General features: G+C 39.4%; 1 protein-coding gene across 1 annotated transcript; it reads right to left on the bottom strand.

Moving 5' to 3' along the window:
- Window positions 1-1,019: 1,019 nt before the first annotated feature.
- Window positions 1,020-25,322, bottom strand: znhit6 (zinc finger HIT-type containing 6). The gene is made up of 10 exons (XM_087783117.1): window positions 25,199-25,322; window positions 24,937-25,002; window positions 22,767-22,873; window positions 22,615-22,700; window positions 20,384-20,487; window positions 11,381-11,449; window positions 10,238-10,318; window positions 7,139-7,219; window positions 3,627-3,751; window positions 1,020-1,389 (listed from the first exon to the last, which is right to left on the bottom strand). The coding sequence occupies exons 1-10, from the start codon at window positions 25,303-25,305 to the stop codon at window positions 1,091-1,093; spliced, it is 1,125 nt and encodes a 374-aa protein (XP_087639243.1). The 5' UTR covers window positions 25,306-25,322; the 3' UTR covers window positions 1,020-1,090.
- Between the last annotated feature and the right edge of the window lie 122 nt (window positions 25,323-25,444).

The following is a 25,444-nucleotide window of genomic DNA, read 5'->3' on the forward strand; positions in this document are numbered from 1 at the left end:
TTAAAATAAAATTGACTTGTTGTCGACTTGTTTATAACATCTTTTCCAAGTTTTCCAGCTCATTCTTGTTTAGACATAGAGGAAGTCAAAAAGGTTGATGGACATGAAGAAGACAGAGGAATTCGGGAGGATGATCAAGTTTTTATAAGTAGAATGACTTTCTGTTGTTTGTTGCTGCCGTGAGAAAAAAAGAGCTGAGCCAAGAGATAAAGAATTGGAAATCTGACATAAAAACCGGGTTCCCAAGAGACTGACTCACACCCTTCAGAGCTAGAACCTCATGAGGAAACTTGTGACACCAGGACAGTAGATCCAATATTGACTCGTCACCTCCTGGACGAGTGTTTTTGGAGTCCACGCTGAGTCAACCGGACTTAAAAGCGCCTCGCGACCTGGAAACTGCGTCATGACCAGACACATGAAAGAGAGTCGGCCAGCCGGGGTAACGTCCAGCGGCGCCTATAAAAACACCACTATGGACACAGACCTGCTCGTTACTGTGCTCGCTGTCGTCATGAAACAACAGTGCTGATGCATGCGTGAGCAAACTCTCCTGAGGTGTTAGGATGACAGCAAGTCAGCGTTATGAGCCAGAGAAAACTCATTTGCTCAGAAATATGTGAATAAAGGAAAATGGGGCTCAGGTTAATATGGTCGCAGTGGAAAAGGCTAAACCGTGACAATATAAAACGCTACAAGTACACCTTCTGTGACGTCAGCAGTGACTTGGAATTCTATTTCAACATTAAATGATGTTGTTAACACTATTGAAACCTTTCACAGCTCATTTTTTCAATACCATTTTCAATATTTTGGATTTTATCTTCATATAAACTCATAATTAATAGCTGTAAAATTTGTAGTCTATAAGCATACATGAATCACTTTTTTCTTAAAGAAAATAAGAATCTATATACATCTTTAGTAAAAGCCAAATTTCTTCTTTAAAATGTGTTAAAAATAGGAACATAAACAGTGGGAAAGCGCCCTCCTGGGAGCTGAAAAGAAGAACGAGTGACTTGAAACAAAAATATTTTATTTAATCATAACATAAAACAACAAAAATATGTTCTACAGTTTCAAAGGACAGTCACTCCGACCCAGAACCATCTGCAGCTGAATCTGACCCTTCTTGACCCACTGACCCGCTGACCCCTGCACCGACATCATCTACACCTCTCTTCCTCTCCTGGTCCTCTTCTTCATCGCTGCTGTCCGTCACCTCCCCCTCCTCCAGGTCTTCCTCCCCTCTCTCTTTCTTGGCTCGTTTCCTCTGCGGAGAAACGGATTCGGGGATGGTTTTCGATGTTGCTGTGCTTCCGGTGATGTTCGAGGTTGTTGGCGACGGTTCGTCCGTTCGATCCTTGCTCTTCACAGCGTCGCGTTCAGCTGAAATGAAACCAGAGGTTCTCTGCAAACTGTGTTAAAATCAGGAAATTGAACAGCCAACAACAGTGCTCATAAGCAAGATAATATTGAAGGGCTTCATGTACAAGTTCGTGGATCTTCTACTAAATACGGCCGGACACTCAAATCCAGAAAATGGTGTACGTACAAAAATATTCGGATGTATGAATCTGCACATGCACACAAATAACACTTTTCCTTCGTACATCCCAATCAACGTAGAATTAATCGCAGCCTTGTTTGTCCCTTTCCACGCCCTCATTTACATATTTAAATAAAGTCCCTGATGTTTCTCTCTGCGATCAGAAAAAACTAATTAAAACATGAATTTAAACTTGATTAACAGTTTATATTTGTTTATTTAAAACATTTCTGTATACTTAATTTACAAAGATGATCAGGGTTTTTTATGAAACATCTTAAAATGGAGTTTAACAAGAATTAAACTGTAAATCAATTCTTATTATATTTATGAAATAAAAGCATTTTGTTTACAAATAGCAACTAAACAAATCATGTGACGGTGTGTTTATGTAAGTGCGTTTTTCAAGGAGATCGCTCCGAACACGTGATCACATGAGGTAAACCAGCTTCAGTTTGTGAATAATTTCATATCCACTTGTGTAACTACAAAAACTTGTGTGTTCATTTTTGATCAATCGATCGTTATGTTATGTGAAAATTTCAACAATACTAGTGAGGCTGCCGTGCATCTGAGCAGTAAATAAGGACGTACACCACCTACAAAAGTGTCGGGATGTCCGACCTTTTTACCACTCTTCCTTATTGATACATATGGACTGTGAAGTGGAAAAGTAGGTCTGCCCGTTTTGTTGTGCGTACGACCCCTGAGTACATGAGGCCCCAGGTACCGGTAATGGTCGTCAACAACTTTCTACTTGCATCCATGTTCTAACATGTTGGGCAGACTCATCTGAATATCAAGTGTGAACACAATAACCCTAAAGCACATGTGTCAAACTCATGGCCCGGGGGAAACCATGCCTGCTAGTTGGTTTGTTCAAAATGTTTGTAGATATATTTATATTATGACCTTTAAAATGCCTGTGATCAAGATAAGAAACAGAGATTATGTATGAAACTTCCAACAACAGTAAAACTGAGTTTGAAGAAAATACATTTGATGGGAATTTGACATTAAAATCCCAATTAAAGACAGTTTGGTAAATATAAAATGAGTTTGGCCTGCGAACAAGAGTGCTGAAAGATTTAAGTTCTTTGTCTGTTTGAGTTCCAGTAAATCACTGACGTCAATGATTCTAATCATCTTCCTAACCTCAAATTATGAGGGACTGTTGCTTTCAGGGAATGCAGGTTCAAACCCACCATTGTTTTGTATCAAGTGTTCGCAGTGGCTCGCTATCACTTTCTCTGGAATTTCTCTGGGACTCGGCTCGTGGCAAAATAGCTGGAAAACAAGTCTTATCAGGAGGAACGCTCTTCAAAATACCCTTATTTGTCATGTTGCCGTCTGCTGGGGAAGATAGTGTTGCAGAAGCCACTGTGACACACATACGTCTGGAACTCGCTGATAAGACGCATTGGAAGGAAACAAGGAGACTTTTGATGACAACTTTCATGGGCAGTGAGCAAAGGACTCTAATGAGGTCACTGTCCAGCAGCATCTGATGATTCCCCTGGTCCACGTCTGTGATAATGTGCAGAAGGTTTCCGTTGTGATGGTCTCCATGGTGAAAAATAGAAGGGGCACAGGGCTTCCTTTTTTTGGAGGGGGGGGGGGTGAATAACAGGACGTGACACACTTGTGCAGGTCCTGAAGCGAGCAAGAGGTCATAACTCGGTTCTGTTTACTCGCTGTACGCGGGGATATTAAAGCTTGGCAGCGCTCAACTAGAAATTATGGCTTCAAAATATTTTGGTGGTTCTAGTGGCTCCATCGTAACCATGGCGACCCCCAAACTGCCTGATTTAGGATTATGCGGCATGATGTGATCAGCAGGCTGCTGCTCGTGAGAACGGCAACTTCAAAAAGGTCGATTCCATCACCGTGGAACCTGCACATCTCTGGGTCTTTTGTGAGGAGACTGAAGCCGAGATGAGTTTTATGTTGGTGGTCATGAGCTCACAGATGAAAATCACTGATATGGGTTTTACTTTGAACGACCAAGTCAAAATGAAAAGGACCGTTGAATCCCATGACGAGATGACACTGGAGATGATTAGGAGGAGAATCTTACCTGGACCCTTCAGTGGATAATCCTCCCAGTGCTCCCGAAGCACCACGTGCAGCACCGGGTACTCGATCAGCATCTTATAGCTCAGGTTGTCTCTCAAACTCTGCTGCATGTCCAACTGGTTGAATCTGAGAAAGAAAGCAGAAGCTCAAGTTTACAACATGACATCACCCTGGTGGACAAAAAGGACACTTCTGGATCCCAGAAGGTATTTGGGGTGCTTGGATACACAAAAACAGAGACATCCGTCACAGCAGATGGCCACTTGATCCCAGTCTGGGAAGGATTGATACAGGTTTAAGTCTCGGCCCTATACTTTGGGGATCCCGCTCGGAGACAGACTGGAGAGTTAGAGAGTGACTTTACGAGGATTTAACATCATCTAGCTGCAGCTCTACACCCCCTCCCACCCTTTTGTTCTTTGTTAGCGATGACATCAGTCACATCGTGTCTCTCAGCGGTCCTGTCATGAATTAGGGATGCTCATAAATCACCAGACATCAACGGTAACTGGGTTTCTGGGAGGGGCGGTTCTGCTTCACACTTAAATGGTTTCAGAACACAGGTTTCTGCTCAAATCCCAAAATTTGATTGTTAACTATTATACCATATTCCGTTGCTTGGACACGACGGAGGTGTCATGATGTTGGCGGACTGTGTGTAAAGAACCTCACATCTTACTGACACTTGTTGTTTCAAGGCTCACAAAATTTGACGCTCGCTAGCAAAGCCTTGGCTATTGATAGATTTGGAATGAAAATAATCTACAATAATGTTTAGAATTAAAGAGCAACTAATGTGTTGATTTAAGCGTCTCTTAAATTAATGTCCAGTTAGTTCAGCTTATTTAAAAGTACCTCTCTTGTACTGTAGAAAATGTGCTTAAGCACCGATTCATCATAACAGGCCCCATTCTCAAAATCTCTTGTTCGCCAAGACTTCAGACGCAGGAGAACTTTATAAAGTAATAAGTTCAAAACATTGTCATGAAGGATTTACTGCATCTTGGAGAGGAAGACTTCAACATGTGAGTGAGTCAGGAGAGTTGGGTTTTCACATTAGTTGCTATTTAATAGAACAAAACAATTGATTTTGAACTTTTTTTTGAAAGGAATCACTCTTGGTGGAAACCTTTTGTGGTGCCACATTGTGGAATTTGTATCCCCTTCTTGACTTCTGAGAGCAAAAGTGACAAAATGTAGCCATTTTATAGGTGTTTTGTAAAGATCAAATAAAAACTCCATGCACTTTAACTCAGTGACTGCTGTTTGAAAAAAATAAACAAGATAATGTATTTCTCAATTTATCTTTATCATCTTCAATAAAGTTTATCCATCCATCCATCCATCTTATTGATCATTTTTAAATTTTAGGAAACCATTTAACTCACTTTAGTGTTGCAAGAAAATATGTGCACGCTCCAAAAGGAAGGAAAAGAGACTTCAGAGTCCTGTTATATGATTTGTTTTTGGCATCTCCCTTGACAGCATGAAAGTTCTGGTCACAATGTACACTAAAACACATACGGTGGTGCCCATGTTGGCCCCCAACCCACTTTGCTCAGGTTTGATTCAGTCTGACTTAATGACAGCGTGTAGTTAAACTGTAGGAGGGAACCTGATCAAAGACATGGTTGCTGTGAGGCTGCACTGACCACTGTCCAATATCAACACATCCATAATCTCGACATGCTTTGCCTCCTTGCACTGTGAACCTGGATTGACTCGGCTGGCTCCAGAAGCTCATCTGGACCAACAGTTATGGTCACCTGCATGACCACTAACCTCTGCTACATTCTCTTCCTCCCGTCCACATGTTTTCCACGGTTGCTAGGCAGAAGACAAACACAACAAGCTCGGGAACAGCACAATCTGGAACTTGACCTTGAAACGGTTAACCCCCAAATAAAGAGCGAATACTTTCGGAAACATTCATACAAGCAGTGATGATTTCAAAGTATTATGGGCTGCTGTTATTGACTCTGGAGATCAGCAGCATCACCAGGCTTGAGTGCTGCTCATAAAATCAGAAGAGCATGAACACGGAGAGAGAAAACTTGTGATTCATGGTTTTTAAAAACAGCGAAGTGTAGTGAACGCCAGGCGTGCTCGGAGTGATTGAGCTGACCGAGAGGGAAAGAAGAGGTAAGGAGGGAAATGAGCAAAGGTATTTCAGGAGATGGATAAAAAATAAGACAAACAAATATCCGTGCGTGAATGCTTCTTTTGATGTCTCTCTTCCAGTAAAAGGAAGTCGACTGCCCACACAGAAATGTTTGGTAACTCACAAAGGTGCCGTGTTTGAACCAGCTTGATCCAATAAGCAACACCTTCAATGACAACACTACTCAAAATAATCTTAGAAAGAAGGTTTTGTCTTCATATTTACAATCCAGACATGACTCCATCCAACTTAGCTTAAGATGCTTGTTTTTTCCCTCCACCCACTCTCCAAATAATGACGCCACGCAGATACAACAAGCAGCATCCACCGCAACAGAAATGCATCAAGTGTGGGGTTTCTGTACAATAACTGCTTTAGGATCAGTGTGATTAAAAACATTGAAACTCTTGCATTCATGAGTAACTAGGAGATGGTCAAAAGCATTAAGCAATAAGAGGAAATATTTTCAAGATGGTTGCTCAGAAAAAGACAAGCATGACAGAAGGCTTAAAACTGAATAATTTAAAATGGATGAGAGAGTCAAAGACCTTCCGTCAACACTCAAACTATCAGAGCTGTTTAAAAAGTCTTGAAGCTGGAGAGTGATTTGCTCATGTCAGCAGCTCTTGAACTGCATGTTCACTGATGGATCTAATCTAATCAATTCATCAATAGCTGGTGTAACATTTTCCAGAAACCTGACGTTTAACGACGCTCCTCTCCGAGTTCATGTTCTCACCCGTGTCTGCATGACGTTTACAAGCCCTGATGCATGTGTTCGATGAGAATCAACAGTTTACAAGTACGCACGGCACGTTGTTGGTGAAAGCATCAAACATCTGGAAAGAGATCCTGAACTCCTCACCGTCACAAACGAGGAGGAATCTATACGAAGCCTGGAAACTACTCATATGTCCAAGAATGTGGAGGGAACTGCTGGCCAGAGCTTATATAACACTGCAGCAGGTCACAACTTCGGTTCTTATAGCTGGCCCTGACATGATGCCCAATATTCCTCGGGGATTTCTCTACTTAGACATTGAGTGTCCACAACTTCATCACGAGAGGAGGCACTCATTTTTATAAAATCGATGAAAGAATGACCTTCACATTTAATTTCTCTGAGATCTCATTCAGCACTGCGTCCTGCCTCAACAGGTATTCAAGTGTTTTTCTGCACAAAGGTTTTACTTAAAGAGACCTAACAGCAACATAGGTCAAACTACAAAATGACTGCTTTAAACTTTAGCTCCACATTTATGCGAGTGTTTAGAAACGCCTTTCAGAAATAACTTGTCTGTTGTTTCAGTTCATTTGGGCCAATTGTGCTGTCGTCATCACAAACATCTTACCTCACACAGTTGGCTTTTCTTCCTTCTCCCTTCAAGAACACTCGAATGTCTTCAGAGGGAGAGTGGACGTAGAGCTTTAACCTGTAAAATAAAATGACACAACATAGATCAAAGGTCAACCAGATGTGAGAATGAATACACACTTTTCGCTAAATAACTGTTCATACACAGTGCGTACAACACTTTTCTGCGTAACTGGGCACATTGTGACCATGAGAAGGTTTTGCATGCCAACTCAATCTCTTAATAAAGTTAACATTAATTAGGACACAAATTTTGCATTTTAAATAGAAGCAATGCATAAAAGTCTCAAAAGCACAACACATATCAGTATCTGCTTAGAATCAAGCCCTTCCACTGTTCTTTCACTCTCGGTTGACTTTCACATCCAGAAAAACAATAGAGCTCAAAAAGCAATAGACAGATGTTGACCTTTTCCCTGCTGACCTTCACAAGCTGCATCATCTTTCCCACTGTCATCTGACATGTTATATTTGATTATATGGGGAAAATGACCTTATTCATCTTTTAAATGTCAAATCATTCCAGAAATGTACAGCCAGCCCTTCAATCTCAAAAGGTACGGTGCTAGAGAAAAAGCGGTAGGTTGCAGAGAAGTATGAACGTGGATAAAGTCAAGGTGGTTATGGAATTTTATGAGTTTTAGCTGGAACTTCTCAGGAGATCTAATGATGATGCGATGTGAAATTGAAAGAGGTTGAGGACACATCATGTTCTCAAAAAGCATCTTCTGTAAGGAATTATTCAAGAACTTCAAAAATGTTGGGCGAAGGATAAATATAATTCTCTCTAATTCACAACAGTCCAGTTGGTTTTGAGTGTTGCGTAATCCGGCTAAAAGAACATCCAAACGATGGGTGGCCATAAACCTCCTTGGAGAAGGAAACAAAAACAATTTGATTTCTGCGTTGGCGAAAACAAGCCCATTAAAAATACGACATTCATTACTCCTCATCCATGTCAGTGCTCCTGTACGTGCAGGCATATCTGTAGTTACCCTGGAACTGGGGCATGATCCCGACACTAAATTATAGGGGCATTTGTCTGGCATGCATGGGAACGAAAACCAATTACATGTAATAAAAATACCTGCTGTGCTACCATCCCATTACCTCTTGGATATGGGCCCGTTTGTGTGATTTTGGGGTGGGTCCATTTAATAATTTATCTTGAAAACAGAAGTCCACATGACACAGTGGAACAACAGGAAAACACCAGACAAGAAGCTGGGTTTTAAGATAGTTGTTGATGTGAAAACTATTTAAGATAAGCGTGCTGCAGTCTTGTTTCATTAAACTTCATATGAAAGGTATATTTACGGTGTTTCTAAAGATGTATTCTTTCTACACGGTTCTACAAGGTTTATAAGAAACACAAAGGCAGGTGCTTAAATTCTATTTCTGTTTTGACTTCTGAAACTCAGCAGGATCAGTTCACACTATAGGAGCCAGATAATTGTTTTTATTTTATTTATTTATTCCCACATAAACTGTTCACATGCTTCTGCTAACTGAATGCAGTTTCACAGTTTCTAATTCAAATCTTTAAACACAAAAGGGGGAAGCTACTTAACTGCAATTCAAAAGATTTTCCAAACAATATATCAAACTGGTGTTGATCTTTCTGCCAATTATCACATTGTTAGTTTTCTATTTCTATTCGTGCAACGGATCTCTTGGCGGTACGACACAGAATTACATTTCTACACTTGAATGAAACACTAATCTTGGGTTTCTGGTTTTGATCCTCTGAGCAGCAGGAAGTTTAGTTGATGGCTTCAAATTAAGCCAAAAATACTGGTAAAAAAGAGTCACCACAGGACTTTGGCAGCTGCAGATATACCACGAGTTCCTGGTCAGTGCTGGAGACTCTGTTTCTATCCACAGGTTCTCACTGATGGCGGGTTTCTCCTTAGCACAACACACCGAGCTCAGTTTTCATAACTTTACAATCACATGTCTGCGCTTCTTCACTGCCTGGCCTGAGATCTCCTGATAAAGTTGTTCCCCTCACCATGCATGGCTTAGAAATCAGAGTTATATTTAACTGTTATTTTCATCATTCTTAGCTGCGTAGTTTAATCAGTTCCAATCCTTTATTGTAAAAAGAAATACAATTTAAAATCAGAGCCCAATATTTCTTAAAAGAGCTTTCAAAACTCCCAACAAACAAAGATGAAGAAGTCATCACTTTATGAGAAGATTTTGCAGAAAAGATCAATTTCTATAAATATAGATCTGTTGGTGCAGAATGGCTGCCTTGGTGCTTGGTATGCATGTGTGTTATCTTATTTTTTATTTTTATTCAAGTATCCTGTACTGACAGAACTCAAAAATTCCCATGTTGTGTTCACAACACCGGCAGTAAAAGTTTCTGATTGTGATATGCACAAGTCCTGTCGTGTCAGCTGGACAGCGGCTAACTAATGTTTGGATACAACAAATGTGATGTCTCCAGGAAAGAGGAAATATCTAAGGATTAACATGGCTACCTAGCATATGTGTGGTTCAGGGACTAAAATCTGTTGATTTTAATTGTCACATCTTACATTCAATGTGCCGTGACCACTGCCAAATACAAACAGTGCGTTTCTATAAGGTAGTCGTACTCATATGGATGTCAATTGAAACACATAATCGAATAAACAGGAAGGTTTTTCCTCAGCGTTTTCATTAATTACATAATGCGAGTGAAAGAAAAGTTTGTCTTAATAAAGTCCAAATATGAAACGTGTTTGCCAGACAATTACATAATGGAGCAGGATTACATAATAAACCATGCAAAAACAGATGGCTCAACGTCGACTCACCAAAAAACATTAAATGATTGTAATACAATAGCCCCGATGACAGACTCACAGTTAGAGAAGAGTATGTGCAGGAGTATACCTTCTCACTGTGCAACATTCAGAGCAGCAAACTCACAAAACCATTAAATATAGGAGCAGCTTTTATCCAAAATTGCTGCAGGTCACACTCTTCTCCTCGACTCGACCAAGCCGGCGACACATTAAAGCCTCTTGTGACGCACACAAGCACTGAAAACCAAAACGCCACAAGAATGGACATGCAGGCTTACTTTTGCCGCATCACAGGGTCGGATTCTGTTGGATGGATATACCGGGTCAGGATCTGCTCCAGGGTGTGTGTGTCTGCAACTCTGTTGAGGGAGAACAAAAGCAGTGTGGGAGAATGTGACAGACAAAAATACATTTGTATTATCTGTCAGAATGCTTGGGCCATTTTATTCATCACTTTTCATCAAAATTAATTTGTATTTTTTTTAATTTTATAAGGTTGAGTAAGACATGGAACATTATACAGAAGAATAAAAACAGTTTTAATAAAAACAAATTAAAGTTTGAGTGATATTCAGAAGGGCAAAGAACAATCTTGTTTATTGTTGACGAAGAAAATACATTGACAGACAGTTGTTAAGAGATAAAAGCTTAACAATATATTTAATCTGGACAGAAAATCAGCTACAGTCATTTACATGTTGAAATAACTGTGCACACCAACACTTGTATAATGACCATTGAGTCTGTGAATGGAATCAACATGACTTATTTCACACAGAAGTACTAGTGGATATAACTTCTTGTTTTCTCTCAGTCAACATTGTCTTCACTCATGGATTTGTAGTCATCTTCCACTACCAATGCATGCATGTTGAAGAGATGCTAAAAAGTACTTTACAATGATTCATGGTTCTGCTTTAGTAAGTAAATAAGTAAGTAATTATTATTTGTAAAGCTATATAGTTTATAATAAATATAGGGATTGTCATGTTGAAGAGATGCTAAAAAGTACTTTACAATGATTCATGGTTCTGCTTTAGTAAGTAAATAAGTAAGTAATTATTATTTGTAAAGCTATATAGTTTATAATAAATATAGGGATTGTCAGATTTGTACAAAAGGTCATTTTTGATAATAAAATGTCTCCGTTGCTAACATACCATTAACCACTTCTTTATAAATGATTTCCATTTCCGTAACAGTAAGTATGAGGGAATTTGCAGAATTAATTCATGATCCTTTGACATCATATTTACTATAATAAGAAGTTACTGTAAAATCATTGTTATTGATGATCTACTTCTTAGTATAATAGGCGCCATCAGCAACGAGATCCAGCTTGTTTACGTGACAGTGGCTTAGACGGTCGCATGTGTTCTGATGGGGAATCATGTAGAGAATTATAATATTGTGCAACTCACCTCCTCTGAGAGATCTCAGTCCTGCTCTGGGGAAAAATGAGCTTGAGGTGCCAGTAGAACTGCTTCTCTCTAAATGGGACACAGACAAACTCATGTCAACGTTGTGTTGAGTGTACAAGTGCGTGTTATTGTTTTAAGGACAAGACACGATGAGGTCACAACAACAACATCTCCAAGTCAACAAAGAAATCAGTTATTTCACTCTGGATCCGACCAAGAAGATGTGCCTGAGATCTCGACCATCTGTGAGTAAATTATTAAAGCCAGTTGCCTTGGAGACAGTGACAAGCACACTAAATAGGAGGACACCAGCTGGCAGATATCACAGAATGATCACATTTCCTGGGTTAATGCATTGGTTCAACACATATTAAACATTGGTCAAAATTTTTTTCAGGAGCTATTGGGTGTTTCCTAAGAATCTGCCAGCAGCTGCAGTCGTACATTTGGACGTCAGTATCATGTTGTCATAGAATGGTAGTAATTGATGCCTTCCCATTCCAATCAGATCACAGATCATTTGCAACATTCAAGCTGTCCCTTGACTTTTTACCACAAACGGGCATGGTGACTGGAAGCATAAATCCTCTTCTTCAGATGCTAACTCAAGAACATTCAAAGAACAACTAAGATCGGGGTTCAAAGTCAACCATGCAAAGACTATTTCCAATTCAATTTGTGGATTGAAAATCAATCATCAGAGAATCTTTTACTAGTGCAGGGAAAGTTTAAAGTATGAACTAGTGATGGGTTGATGATGCCTACTGAAATATGCTGCTGAAGGGCCGGTGGGTCATTGGGCAAGGCCAAAACAAATGTCAGTTTGCTTTCTTCAGTTCAGTTTCGTAAATGTTCTGGGTTACGTCTTTACATATTATAATTGTTAGCTTTGTTGTTTATCTATTTTTAAATTGGATTTTTATTGAAATGGGCTTATTGTGTTATTATGGTATACTCTAGTGGTTTACTCAGGGTACAGTTATTCTAGGCAAAGTTTTTTTTTAAATTAATGGCCTGTTTAAAACCGGCATTAACAGAAAACTTGTGTCGGATGGCTTCCCATGCCACGTGTGATACAGCATTTAACATCTCATGCTGTATCAAGGGGGCTCATCGATCCGTTCTGGAAAAAGATCCTCTGGCAAGGAAGCATTTTGACATTAATCTCGAGGGCATCTATTATTGATAGACTGGATTTGGCCCCCGGGCTTTGTGTTTGACACTCAAGGCCTAAATACTCACCCTTTGGGAGCCCCAAATGATCCTACCATTTAATTACTGCTCGAACAAATCCTTATTCTCCTTAATTATCTTAATTGCACAGCAACAATATCCACATGACTCCTGAGATTGTAAAACGGTCTAGAGGTTCAGGGCCATCATCAGAACCTTTGTTTTAAATACAGTTTTGGTTAGAGCAAATTAAAGCCGAGTCCTAACCTAGGTTGCGCAATATCATCATATGATACATGAACTTTTGTTTATAAAAGTACAAATTAAAATAAGAATAATGATAAAGAACTCAGACACAACAATAGGAAGAAAATCAAAGAGCTAATTACAAAAGAATAGACAATTCTAAAATTAGATTTCCTTGTTAGGTGTTAAACCCAACAACATTGCCTTTAGAATCAGTGGGACACACTTCTCCTTCAGTTTTTCCAGCAGCAGAAACCAGATACAAGAGTCGGAGTCACAAATAGAAAGAAGTGGATCTGAGGGTCTGAGTCTCTGGATCTCGTGAAGGATGAAGATGAAAAACTAAGAAATGGGCAGAAGATAATTGCAAGGCACGGAGAGGAGCTTGTTATTAGGGTCCAGTGCTGGCTGAGAGAGATGAAACGTGGAGGTTTTCTTTTAATATCTGCGAGTATAAATAGTCACAGTTCGAGGCGTTTGCACATTTTCTCAATCATTAAATACTTTTTCAAGACATTTTCCCTTTGGTACTCAACTTATTTTTAAGAATATTTAAAACTAGAAGAGTTGGTGTCTTTTTTGCATTACTCTATAAAAGCAAAGATTCAAGTCAAATCAATTAAAGGTTAATCAGGAATTGAACTCACGCCATGTGTTCAGTCTTATTAGGGCAGTAGCACTCCTGAGCTTTAAAACTCTGCGTCTCAAATAACAAAAATAAGCTGAACACTTTGTGTCACTACAGTCATGTATATTTTCAACTTTTGTTAAGTTTCATACATTTCAGATTTTTTTTGTTGCCATTTCTTACTAGAGCTGCAAATGTGGGAAGCAGCCGTTAGAGCTTGTTTGAGGATCCCGACAGAAAAACCATTATTCAATAAATTCTGCACAATGCATTATCTGTCAATTCTAATGTGATTATTGAGGGTTTCTTGTATTATAATTGTGTTCAAAACCGTGATCATAACCAAAAAACATCCAGACCTCTGTGCTCTAAGGTCCTTCCATGCATGTGTACCTTTTGTAAATCAGATTCAGACTAGTTTATTGGACTTGTTTACATAATTTGTGTTGTTCTAATATACATTTATACTGATTTGGCTTCTTATATTTACATTTAATCTCAAAACCTTATTAATTTTAAAGCAGGGAAGACTCCAATTTAACCCAATTCCTTTTTGTTCTCAAAATGCTATTCATTTGAATAAATACCAACTTTGTACTTCTATATGTTATTATTGTGGTGATACTTATATATATAAGTTGTAGTAACACAAGGGAGAGGGGGATGAAAGACCAGTGGAGGTATCAGGGAATGATAACTTCGCTGCAGAGGAAGGATCTGTGAACACTCAAATTAAAAGTAGAGTGAAAGAATAAAGAGTTACAGTAATGTTATGGGTTACAAAGCTATATATAATGTAAATGTAAGCATCACTTGGTTGAAAGGGTTGTAGTATGGAGGTTTGTGTATTTGCAGAAATAGTTTTCAAATTTCAGAACACATTTTTGACATTCTGCAATATTGCAGAAAAAAGTATTTCTACCACTGATAAGGAAACCTTTTAAATATTTTTTTAAGATCCAGATGAAGGTTTCCTTTGTGAAGGTTGGCATTCATAGAGGTGCTGGTTATACAGAGGGTTCCAATGCAAGACAATTGGTTTCAGTACAGTTTTGTGAAGATGTTTCACCTCTCATAAAAGTTCCAAAGAGCAGTATAAGGAAAAGATGAATGTAACTCGTTATAGACCTGCTCCTCAGGTACTGTATATATCCCACCCAGTCCAGTTGGCTCCCTTTGAAACCCTTAGGTTAATAACATTTTATTTAACAGCAATTGGCGGATTTGGAGTTCTTTTGCAATCTCATTGATCTCCTTGTGTGAAACAAGGATTCTTATTCTTTTTCGTCTGCTCCCTTCTGGGGTCGCCACAGCGAATCAACCTCCTCCATCTAGCCCTGTTCTCTGTATCCCACTCTCTCACTCCAACCAACTTCATGTCCTCTTTCACTACATCCATAAACCTTCTTTTTGGTCTTCCTCTAGACCTCCTGCCTGGCCGTTCCAACCCCAGCATCTTTCTATACCAATTTACTCACTATCAGTACATGACCAAACCATCTCATGACCTTCTCTCCATAACATCTAACATTTGATGTTCCTCTGATTGACTCATTACTGATCCTATCCATCTTCGTCACTCACAACGAGAACCTCAACATCTTCAAGGATTACCGTTCTCATAATCAAAGTTTTTAATTGCAGTACTAATCGAACAATCAAAAGCAATACACATTTAAAAATACCTACAAATTAAAAACTCTAAAAGGCAACGATAACATAAGACGGACACACGAGTCCCAGAAGATCAGGAAAAGGCCTGCACAAATAAGAATGTCTTAAGGTGCTTCTTGAAGGAGTCAGTAGTCTCCATCAAACACAGAGGGAGAGGAAGATCCACAGACTTCAGAGCCCAAGCTGGGGTGTAAGGCTGGATCAGAACACTGATGTAAGGTGCCACAGCTAAAATGAATGTATAATAATAATAAGGAAATGGAGATAACTCTAGAAATCGTATGGAAGTATACTGTCTTTATCACTGACAGCACACTTAAGAGCTAATGGAGGGTGGGTGGGAGGCAATGTGTAAAAACCTGCCCAAACCCCCCCATGACAGGTAGTAAAGAGAGTCTTGAGGGACAGTATTAGGCTAGAAGGGGATTCCCTGCTACACTGTGGGAGGAACCAGACTCCTCTTAACCCGTTCAAAGAATGTGTGTTTCTCCATTTTAGACTGAACGTCTCACTTCGTCAGTGCATCCACATGTACACGCGTGCTGGCCTGCAATGTGTTTGTACGTGCAAGAGAATGAAGGTGGAGCACCAGGTGTGATGCCATTATTCTGTCATGACAGCGAATGGAAACTATGTATCCATTGATGGAAAAAGGGGCTGGCCCCGAAAATGCTGCTAAGTGTTTCAGACAAGGTCAAGGTGCACAGCGGGGATAAGGGTCGTCAATCATTTTAAGAGGGTAAAAAGTTAGATGTCAAAACAAAACAAAATGTAGCCAGTCATGTACAGCCAGAAGGAGAGAAAGGAGGGGATATTTGATCATATCAGAGCTTAATGTTTCTATGTCCAAAGCTGCAATCAGAGTTGCAGTGTTATCCACAATATTTAATATATGTGTATGTAAGAGGAAACAAATGTGAAAAAAATTGTGTTGAAAGAGGCATTTGTACTGACTTGTTTCAGTCAGTCTGAAGTGAAATGCATCTTTAATTCTTAACAATTTTAAAAAATGTTAGGCGATGATAAACATCAATGTCTAACATAATGTGAATCTCTTAAAATGACTTGCCCTGGATGACACCATTATCAAGAGTAAATGGCATGTTTTTTATAGAATGACTCATCCGTTTACTGCGTCATGACACCATGAGTCACAAAGACAACGTAATAAGATTAAATCTGTGTTTCAATGATTCCTTATAGATAAAAATGAGGAAAAGAATCATTAGCCAGGTGTCTTTTACAGTGGTGGAGTTACAAATTATTCCACTCATGCGTCTGCTTGTTCAGGAATGAGTGTATTGATGTGGTCCGTGTACAAGCCATTAACAGGTTTCACATAAAAGCTGGTATTTATGACCCAAAATGTACAGGCAGTGACGTATTTGAGACTGCAGTCAGCTGAAAATAAACATTGAAGTTTGCACCAATGGGGAAAAGGGCAAACGGGAGATAAATAATAAGACTTCTGGGAGAATGCAGATTCCAGCCACTGTTGGAGGATTTATAGCTGCTTGTATGATCCCTCCACTTCATAACGACTGTGAATAAATTCCCAAATTCTTAGAAACCGTCTGACAGTGTGCAGGGATTCAAAACAGATGCAGAAAAGATGAATCCATTAACAAGGACAAACATTCTGCCATCAACACTCCTGAGTGGGAACGCTGACTGGTGGTCTGGCATCAGATGAGTAAATCCATCTGGATGAACTTGGGATCCAACCGAACATACAAAAACATCTGTCCAGGGTATCTGCCCATCACAGGGACATGCCAGGAATTGGGTGGCGAGTGGGTGCCGGTGGAGTGAGATGACAGAATTTGAAGGCCTGCTCTACTGAAATACAACAAATAAGGGCTGTTTGGAAAAGCTGGGCTGCGCGACCTCAGCAGATGGAATGGCAGAGAGCGATGGACGTGAGGGATAGGAGATTACAGGCAGCTGCTCCCCTTTGGTTTCCCTTTTAAGCCGAGCTTTGGTTGATGCTCCGAAAGCTGGACAAGTGTGACAATGACAAGTCAGGGGATTGATTTCCTTCAAACGTGGACTTAACACACAACACGTGTGCAGTATTAGCATCTGTGCGCACGTCATCACAAGAAAAAAAACTTAGTTAATTAAACACGATTGAAGCAACATGTCACATCAATGTAAAGACGGCACATTCAGTAATGAATTACAGACGTGAAATTGAGTAAGTTTGAATTGAATAATAAAAAGCAACCAAGAGTTGTGGTGCAGGGACTGGATAAAAAACACTCGTGGATGGCAAATTCACACACAAATGGTCGAAGTTTAAAACAAAAAGTATTGTCTATCAAAGTGTTTTCACTCTTTGAACAGGGTGACGATTATAAGGAATACTTTAAAACTGGAAACTTTTTTCAGCAGTTTTGTCTTTTTAGCAAGTTAAATTCATTGTTCTTAAATACAGGGCCTTCTCCCATTCATCATGACTAGAACTCCTCACTATCCGAGCCACCTTGAATGGCTTCGATCAACGGCAGGAGTGTTTCTATTTTAAGCCTTAGCTTTCTACCTCATTTCAACAACCCTGCTGCCATCTTTTTCCTTCAGTGACCACAGATGAGAGTAGAAATTGAGCTCCGACTTCTTCCCTTCCTCCACCAGGATCTCAATTCCAACCTTGACATTCCTATACTGACACAATAATGACATTTTTATGTGCATGAAGAACCGAAGAAGAAGAGAAGCAGCTGACTTGATTAATGTGTTATCTGGACCACACAATGTTTTCTTAACCCTTTTCTGATAACAATTCTATGAAGATTAGATTAGATTCAATGCCTGAGAAATGTTAAATAATTGTTTCAAGTAAATATTTGTCACCTTTTCCAAGATATAGTCTCAATACCAATATCACCGTCAGTTTCATTGCCTGTTAATATGTTAAATGTGTTTAAGATGGCGTGGTATGACTTGAAACAGTTCTGAACTAAAACTAATGTTTCAAAATTCTTAATTTTGAGTCACAGTCACACTAAATAAAATGTGAAACAGCACTGTTAAATAGATATACTACAAGTAAAATAAAAATCCCAGACTGATTTTCCATCTCAATAAATACACCATTCAATTTCCAAACCCTTTTCATCTCACTACCTCTCGGTGAACTCATCGCTGCAGATGCGTATGTCATGACACTTTTACACGTCATTCATGAATGAAACACTTTCAAAAAGTGATTTGATTTTTGCAAACAGACGGTTCAGTAGTAATTGTTTTTAAACTCTTGACGCTTTCAAGTGAATGTGGTCTTTGGGACATTGTCACTGCAGAAGTGCTCGTCAGTTACTGTAATGTAGAAGGTCAGTCAATAAAGGGTTAATAAAATAAAAGTGTGAAAAGAAGCAATAAATCTCCGACCATGCAACACTTTCCATCTCCTCTCGGTCAAAAGGGTGCAGTAAGTCGTCATAATAACACACCAGACATTAATGTCAGGGTGAGTCACGTCATCCAACCACGTTCTCAGATACTGGAACTCCTCGAGGGTAAACACTCATCCCTTCTCCTAATGACAACAAAGCTTGGATCTTGATCACTGCTGCTTCACAAGATGATGCAACAGGTTTTAATTTTCTGAATAAATCAGCCTCATCAGCAAAAAGGTCACCAAAACCACAGAAGCATTGTGACAGCAATCAGTGTGGAAAGGTTTACAGCAGCTATACAGCCTTTTAGCGTCATCTCTTTGGGTTGCATGTTATTCTGTGATAAAATCACATCCTGAGGGCATCAAGAAGGAAAATGCCCGGCAGTGCCAGGCTTCCCTTCTTGCCAGTTACAATATACAATACATTACATTCTTGGCAACAGGAGTTTGTCTTGTTTTTCAAATTAGTCATCAGGACGTGGAAAGAAAGTCATTACTCAGTGGACAGAGACTCGCAAGCGGCTCACGCACATGCTCAAAAACCACAGTCCTCATGTCAACTCTGTGCCAGAACCATCCCACCTCCGCGTGTCACAGCTGCAGCCGCACACATGATTTTTATTTAATGTACTGCTACATTGCAAAGCACATTCTCCGCCCTAAGCGATGCGTTCTATATCGCCCCGTCTTCGGCGGTCCACTCGGTGGTCTGTGAAGAGGATGTGATGCGGATGGCTGCGAGTCCACGCAGACATCAGATGAGAAATCAGACTAAACAAAGACACACTGTTCAGCTGCTTCTGCATTCCTCCGATTCCTGAGCAGTTGTGGGAATGTAGATCTTTGACGAAAAGTAAAAAAAACATCCAGCAAAAATCTATAATAAGGCAAAGTGATTCTTATTTATTAAAGTTATTAAAACAGTTTCAGCTACCACAAGTAATATTTACGGTGCAAGTCCATTGAATACTCAAAAAATGTCACTCATTCACACTTCATACAGAAGAGTGTTATCACCTGTTACCATGTTACACAAATGGTCTTTCAATGATCATTGAATATCAAACCTCCGATGTGAAATTGTACACAAAAATGTGCAACCAGTGACTAGTTAATCTCTCAGATAAAATACAAGAAATTAATTATTTGAAAAAAAACCTTCACTGTTTAAACTGTGTGTTTGGCGGACAATCATCAATAACTGCTGTGATTCATAATATAAAAGTAAAAAATCTCACAGTAATGATTCAACAACTCACCAAGTTATACAGCCAACAATAAAAACGTTTAATAGATGCAAAAATGCATTTAACGACAAGTGAGGCAAACTGAGCATTAAAGGTTTTGTTCATTTCACAAAGCTTGACAAGCCATAATTGAGGCAACAAGAGTGATAAAGAAAACGTGTGTTGATGTCACATAAAGAGCCGTGATTGTTTACAGACGCCTGTACTTTTGCTTCACACCTCAGGTGACCTCGCCCTCACTTTCTTTCCCTTTCAGCAGAACCCATGTGTTCCCATCTTAGGAGCCGCCAGGGCTCTGCAAGAGTGCCATCCTGTGGCAATGAGGGACATCACCAATATGACGCTCAGCCGCTGACTCAGCGGGACAAAAATATGAAATTTTGTCTTTCCCAGTGTTTCTTTGTGTTTATAAAATTTGATAATTTTGGTTTCCCACTTCGACAAACAATAGGAGTCAAGCACACAATGATTACAATAAAAAGTTAAACGAAAAGGTTCAAGTTTTGTGGGGCACAACTATCAATAAAGATTTTTTTTATTGCCCTCTCTTAAATTTGGCCCCTGAAAGTTCAATCAAAACATTTCAAGTCTCAAGATTTTCTTTCTTTGTTTAAGACAAAACCACAGGGACTTACTTTTTGTGAAAGAAGGTGGAGTTCTCTCTGCTCCTGGAGAAAGTCTTGGGGAGACTCCTCAGAGTGATGTTCATGGTCCGAGCTTTGGCTGCCAGATGTTTTCCCTGAATGCAAACACAAATGGATCACACAATCAGATTGATGTTACGTTTAGTTCAGTTGAAAATTCAGTTCTTCATTTGGTATGCGTTTCCTGTCCACCACCATCAAGCGTTTCAAGACAAGTACCATTGCGAGAGAAGACAACTCTGTACCGACCAGAGGTGGTGACCTAGAAAATAAGCTTGACGCTTATAAGACATTGAAGATGATTATGAATTCTAGATCTTCTGTTTTGAACCTCAAACCTGAGCACCTTCTTAAAATTCACTTTAACATGATTTTTTAAACGTGTGAATTGTACCCATCTAAAGTGATGAGGATGAGGAAAGGCCATCGTGCAGGAGTGGGTTTTGATTCAAACAGTTGCACCTGGACTATGAGTTTGAACAAGAGAAGAAACAAAGCTTTTACTATTGCAGCAGATTTATTAGCATCAATAACGAAATGAAATTTGGGTTTTGGCTCATAAGAGGATCCAAACTTCTCCTTGTGGTGCCCTCGTCCGACCCCAACCAGCACCAGTACTCCAGCACATGGATTTATGATGGCAGTCTTAAATTATAATAACAGATTACAACACTTGCAGAAGACCTCGATGAGTCTCGGAGCCCATTGGGAGCCAAACTATCTCTCCCTGCTAATAAACTAGCTTCATTATTTTTGATTAACAAGCCACCTTAAAAGCCCATAAAAGAGAACGTGTCAGCACAGACTATTAAATATGAGTGTCGGGATGACCCAACTGGTGGAACCGCAGAAAAATGGCAGAGCGTGGTCGGGTTACCAAGCGGCTGCGCCGTTAATTCCCACATTTCCTGCCTCTGCTTCATCGCTGTTTGAGACGCATGAAAATATCATTGTATAGTAACAGCCACAAGGTACGTTCAGAGGATGAAGCAGAAACATTTGGATCCCACTCTGACGAGAGTTTGACCACAAATGTGATGTTTTGAATTTCATCATACGAGTCTGTGCAGGGAGGACGACAACATCAGTTAAGGTGATGAAAACTTGGCTTGATTTCCAAAACCTTCAGTCAAATAAACACCTGAGACCATAGATGTTTCTGTTGTTGCCACAAATGTCTAATGAAAAATGATGCCTGCTTAAATTCATTTCCAAAGAAATTCACGTGGAGCACTCACAGTCAACTTAGTTTGCGTTTCAATAGGAAAAACCCAATTTCCTGTGGATGTCTATTGCTGAAAGTGGAACATAAACCTTTTTTTTAAAGATTGTGTGATGAAATGTCATCACTTATAAGTTTAACTTTTATTTTTGGAGACACAGGGAAGTCACTATGGTTTTGAGGAAAGGCAAAGGCAAAAGTGCAGCGTTCAAAGACACATTGACCATAGGGAACCAATCAAGGAACATTTTGGGAACAAGTGCCTTAAAGGGAAACTAATGTGAAAACCCAACTCTCCTGACTCACGTTTCAAATGTTGAAGTCTTCCTCTCCAAGATGCAGTTGCTATGTTTTAAAGTTATAACTTTATAAAGTTATTCTCTGCCTGAAGTCTTGCAAAACAAGAGGTTACGAGAACGGAGGCGGTCTGAGAAGTTGCGGGTTCCATCCCAGTTCCGGACGAGATTGTGGCGTTGTGTCCCTGAGCAAGACACTTTACCCTAATTGCTCCTGAAGGTTCTCAGGAGCACATAGATGGGACTGAGCTGGCGCGCTGTGTCACAGCCTACTCCCATCAGTGTGTGATTGTGTGTGTGAATGGGTGTATTTTTAACTTAGTGTAAAGCGCTTTGAGTGCTGAATAAGCATAGAAAGCACTATACAAGTAAGAGCCATTTACCATTGACAAACCTCAATGTTTGACCAATCACAGTAGAGTTGGCGGGGTTATGGGAAATGATTATCCGTGATTACCCAGAGTGGCTTAAACAAATTTTTAAATGTAAATATAAAGATTTGTTTGCAGACACATACTGATGAGTACAATAGAGGTCCAAGATCTATTTAAGATAAACTTTGATGAAAACATTAGTTGCCCTTTAAACTATGTAGATCTCAGCTGTGCTTATAGCTTGAGGATAAACGTTTATACACAAGTGGTGCTTAGAGTGTCCACCAGAAGTCTCTATATCAAAACTCCATTTCAACCAGTTTGTCTTACCCTGGGATTATTGGGTCGGGATCGGAGGAGTTGGTCTCTATTGGCTGTGTCAGCAAACCTCCCGGTGTCCTCCAGGAACCTGTAGTCTACACAGACAAATAGTGTGAAGACAATATTCATGATATTAGACCTCAATGTTTGAACTGACTTACCACTCAGAAGAGTCATTTCATCAAACTGCGTCAGCTTAACAAAGGCCGTCTTGTCTCTTACACCGCTGCATTTGGAATCATCCTTATGCTTCTTTACGCAGACAAGGCTTTGAAGAAAAATATCATCGTTAAAAACAAATCCATCTTGACCCTACGGTTACAAAAACTATTATATTTATGTAATTTCCATAAACTGTATTTTTCAACCTATTAAAGTGTATACATATACATATTTGAAATAACATAGTAATTATAATTTTACCCCTCCCCCCTCCCACTCAAGAAACACGTTTACAGTGCTTTCTCCACCACTGCTAGCTTTTCAAGCAATAGGAATTTAGCTGGAGCTATAAAACCAATAAGAAGCAGGTGTTTTCTTTCACAGAATGGAGGAACCAAACACACAAATAAACAGCTGGGGAACACAAAGAGTGTTCAAATATGTTCGGTGATGTTATGTAACGGATTGTTTTTCAAACTCTTGAAAGTCAGGACTGTTTAATAGGGACTGCTGGAAGATGATTAAACACAGATGGAATACAGATCTATCTAGCATGAATCGCTGTGATCTCATTGCGGAGACGCAGCGGGAGGGGGAAAACTATTTTTAGAAATGGAACCTAAATGTGGTTAAAAATGCTGCCAGAAAACATTTAGAAGGAGTTTGGCACTTATGCATTATCTTGTGGAATATCTGCATGCTCGCAGCTTGAGCTGGAAACTTTCTTTAATTCAAGGAAAGAAATAAAAGGTGATGATTTCGTAGATCCTTCTGTCCACAGTGGCAAATACTTGGTACTCGAAAGACAACATATGCTGTCTTTCAAATATAAAACCTGATCTGAAAACCCCCTCGACTCAAGGTGTCTTAAAAAAAAGCTACAATATGAGACGTTTGAGTAGCAAATGTAACTTTATACATAAAGGAGCTCTGAAACAAGACTTCCAACAAGCGTTGTGGTCTGTCCTCTTGCAATAAAAAGAGTCGATACATTTCAATTGTGGTCCGTTTTGAATGCAGCTGGCATCATTGTTGAACCATGTGGTTTTTCACTGATTGAATTAGAAGGAAAATTTAATTCAGAACATTAAAAAAGCTCTACACTAAAATACTACTTACTGCCTTGCCGTTTTAAGGATTCTTATTTTAAACAAAAAATCTTTTTTATTAGGAAGCTCCAGATTATAACATGTAACTATAGAAATTAAATTAATATAACAAAATAGTCAAAAAGTATAATGCAATTTTCAAATTCGAAATTCACTACTACAGTAGCAGCTAAGGGCTTTGTGTGAAGTAAATTCTTAACCATTGTGTTATCTCAGGGTCAAGGAGACGCAGTGGCTTGAAAACAAATGTGTTAGTGGTATCTTTTGTGTTTCCTGTTGGTCAAGGTGAACAACCTACACCACTGTATATGTATTTTTGGAAGCCAGGGAGATAAACTAAGGATACAAAAAACTATTTTTTGTCGGACCATGAGTCATCTTAAACAATAGATAACACTAGCATTAATATGATTGGCATCAGACCCCTTAGAAGCAACTTGAAAAACAAACATTTACTATTAAAAATAATATTTTTTCTTATACAGGTATCATTTTTGTAAAATGTGGTTACAATGCTTAAATATATATTTTTAATATATATAAAAAAGCTATGCAACAGTTGCAGGCTCATTTCACCTCAACACAAGACTCCATATCTACAAAAGTGAAACATTTAGAAAAAATATATTTTTTGGCTTTCTGTAACAATAGTATCTCTCAGTCCAGCAATAGTACATCAAACCCTCATAACTCCACATTTCACACTTAGACCTTCCGATTATGAACCCCTCTAGATGCCCTGATGAACAATACTTGATGGCATTACTCCATTACAAAAATATATGAATCGATGACGAAGTTCATAATTATGAACCTTGGGGTTGGGTTAAAACCGAAGATACATCTCAATAAAAGGTTGCATAAATGTGGGAAGGAATCTGCAGTTTTCATGACACCTTATGGAGTAGTTTAAATCTAACTCTGAGTCCAGCACTCAATGCATGGACTTGTAGAACCACTTGTTTAAGGTTTAGATCTCACCATCAATCCCTCGACAGGTGTGTCACTAGTGATGACGACAGTAGATTCAAAAAGATATATTTTGAGTTGCTATCCTCACCTGCAGGAGTAAGTTAGACATCCGGGACATCTGTATTTCGCCTCATCTGCTCCACAAACTCCACAGCTGTAAATAGAAACCCATTGAACACATTCAAACTACGGTGGAAACTTTAATAAACATAGACAGTGCTTCATTTTTAAACACTGTACATTACACAGTTAACTAGCAGAAAAGTTAGGCAGGATATTTAGCGTATTGACATATTAAACCCGGAAAATGTCGACTTAAATTCTAGAGTAATACAGCTTCAAAGACTCACTCGGAGAGCGAAATCTTTCTTTTTTCCCCCCTGAGACTGTCAGCGGGGCTTCTCTCCTCAAGAACGGGTGATATGATGCCAGTTGTAGGTAACGTCAGAGAGCACATTGCTGCGGGAGTCACGCTGGAGCAGCACTGGAATCACAACACAAGTCACTTCCGCCGGCGAACAAAAGGTAGATCCGAGTCAGTGTCTGCTCACCGGCGTCTCCTACTGTCCGTAGGTCAGAACTTCAATAGCCAAATC

This window comes from Callionymus lyra, chromosome 2, assembly GCF_982586985.1.
Source record: "Callionymus lyra chromosome 2, fCalLyr1.hap1.1, whole genome shotgun sequence".
Classification (NCBI taxonomy): Eukaryota; Metazoa; Chordata; class Actinopteri; order Syngnathiformes; family Callionymidae; genus Callionymus; species Callionymus lyra.

Bases quoted from the DNA above. Each gene is read 5' to 3' on its own strand.
- znhit6 (XM_087783117.1), bottom strand. From the start codon at position 25,305: ATGTGCTCTCTGACGTTACCTACAACTGGCATCATATCACCCGTTCTT. The intron at 20,488-22,614 runs GTAAGACAAACT...GTTTGCATTCAG, and splicing joins CCCGACCCAATAATCCCAGG to GGAAAACATCTGGCAGCCAA. The intron at 7,220-10,237 runs GTAAGCCTGCAT...TTTATTTTACAG, and splicing joins GACCCTGTGATGCGGCAAAA to GTTAAAGCTCTACGTCCACT.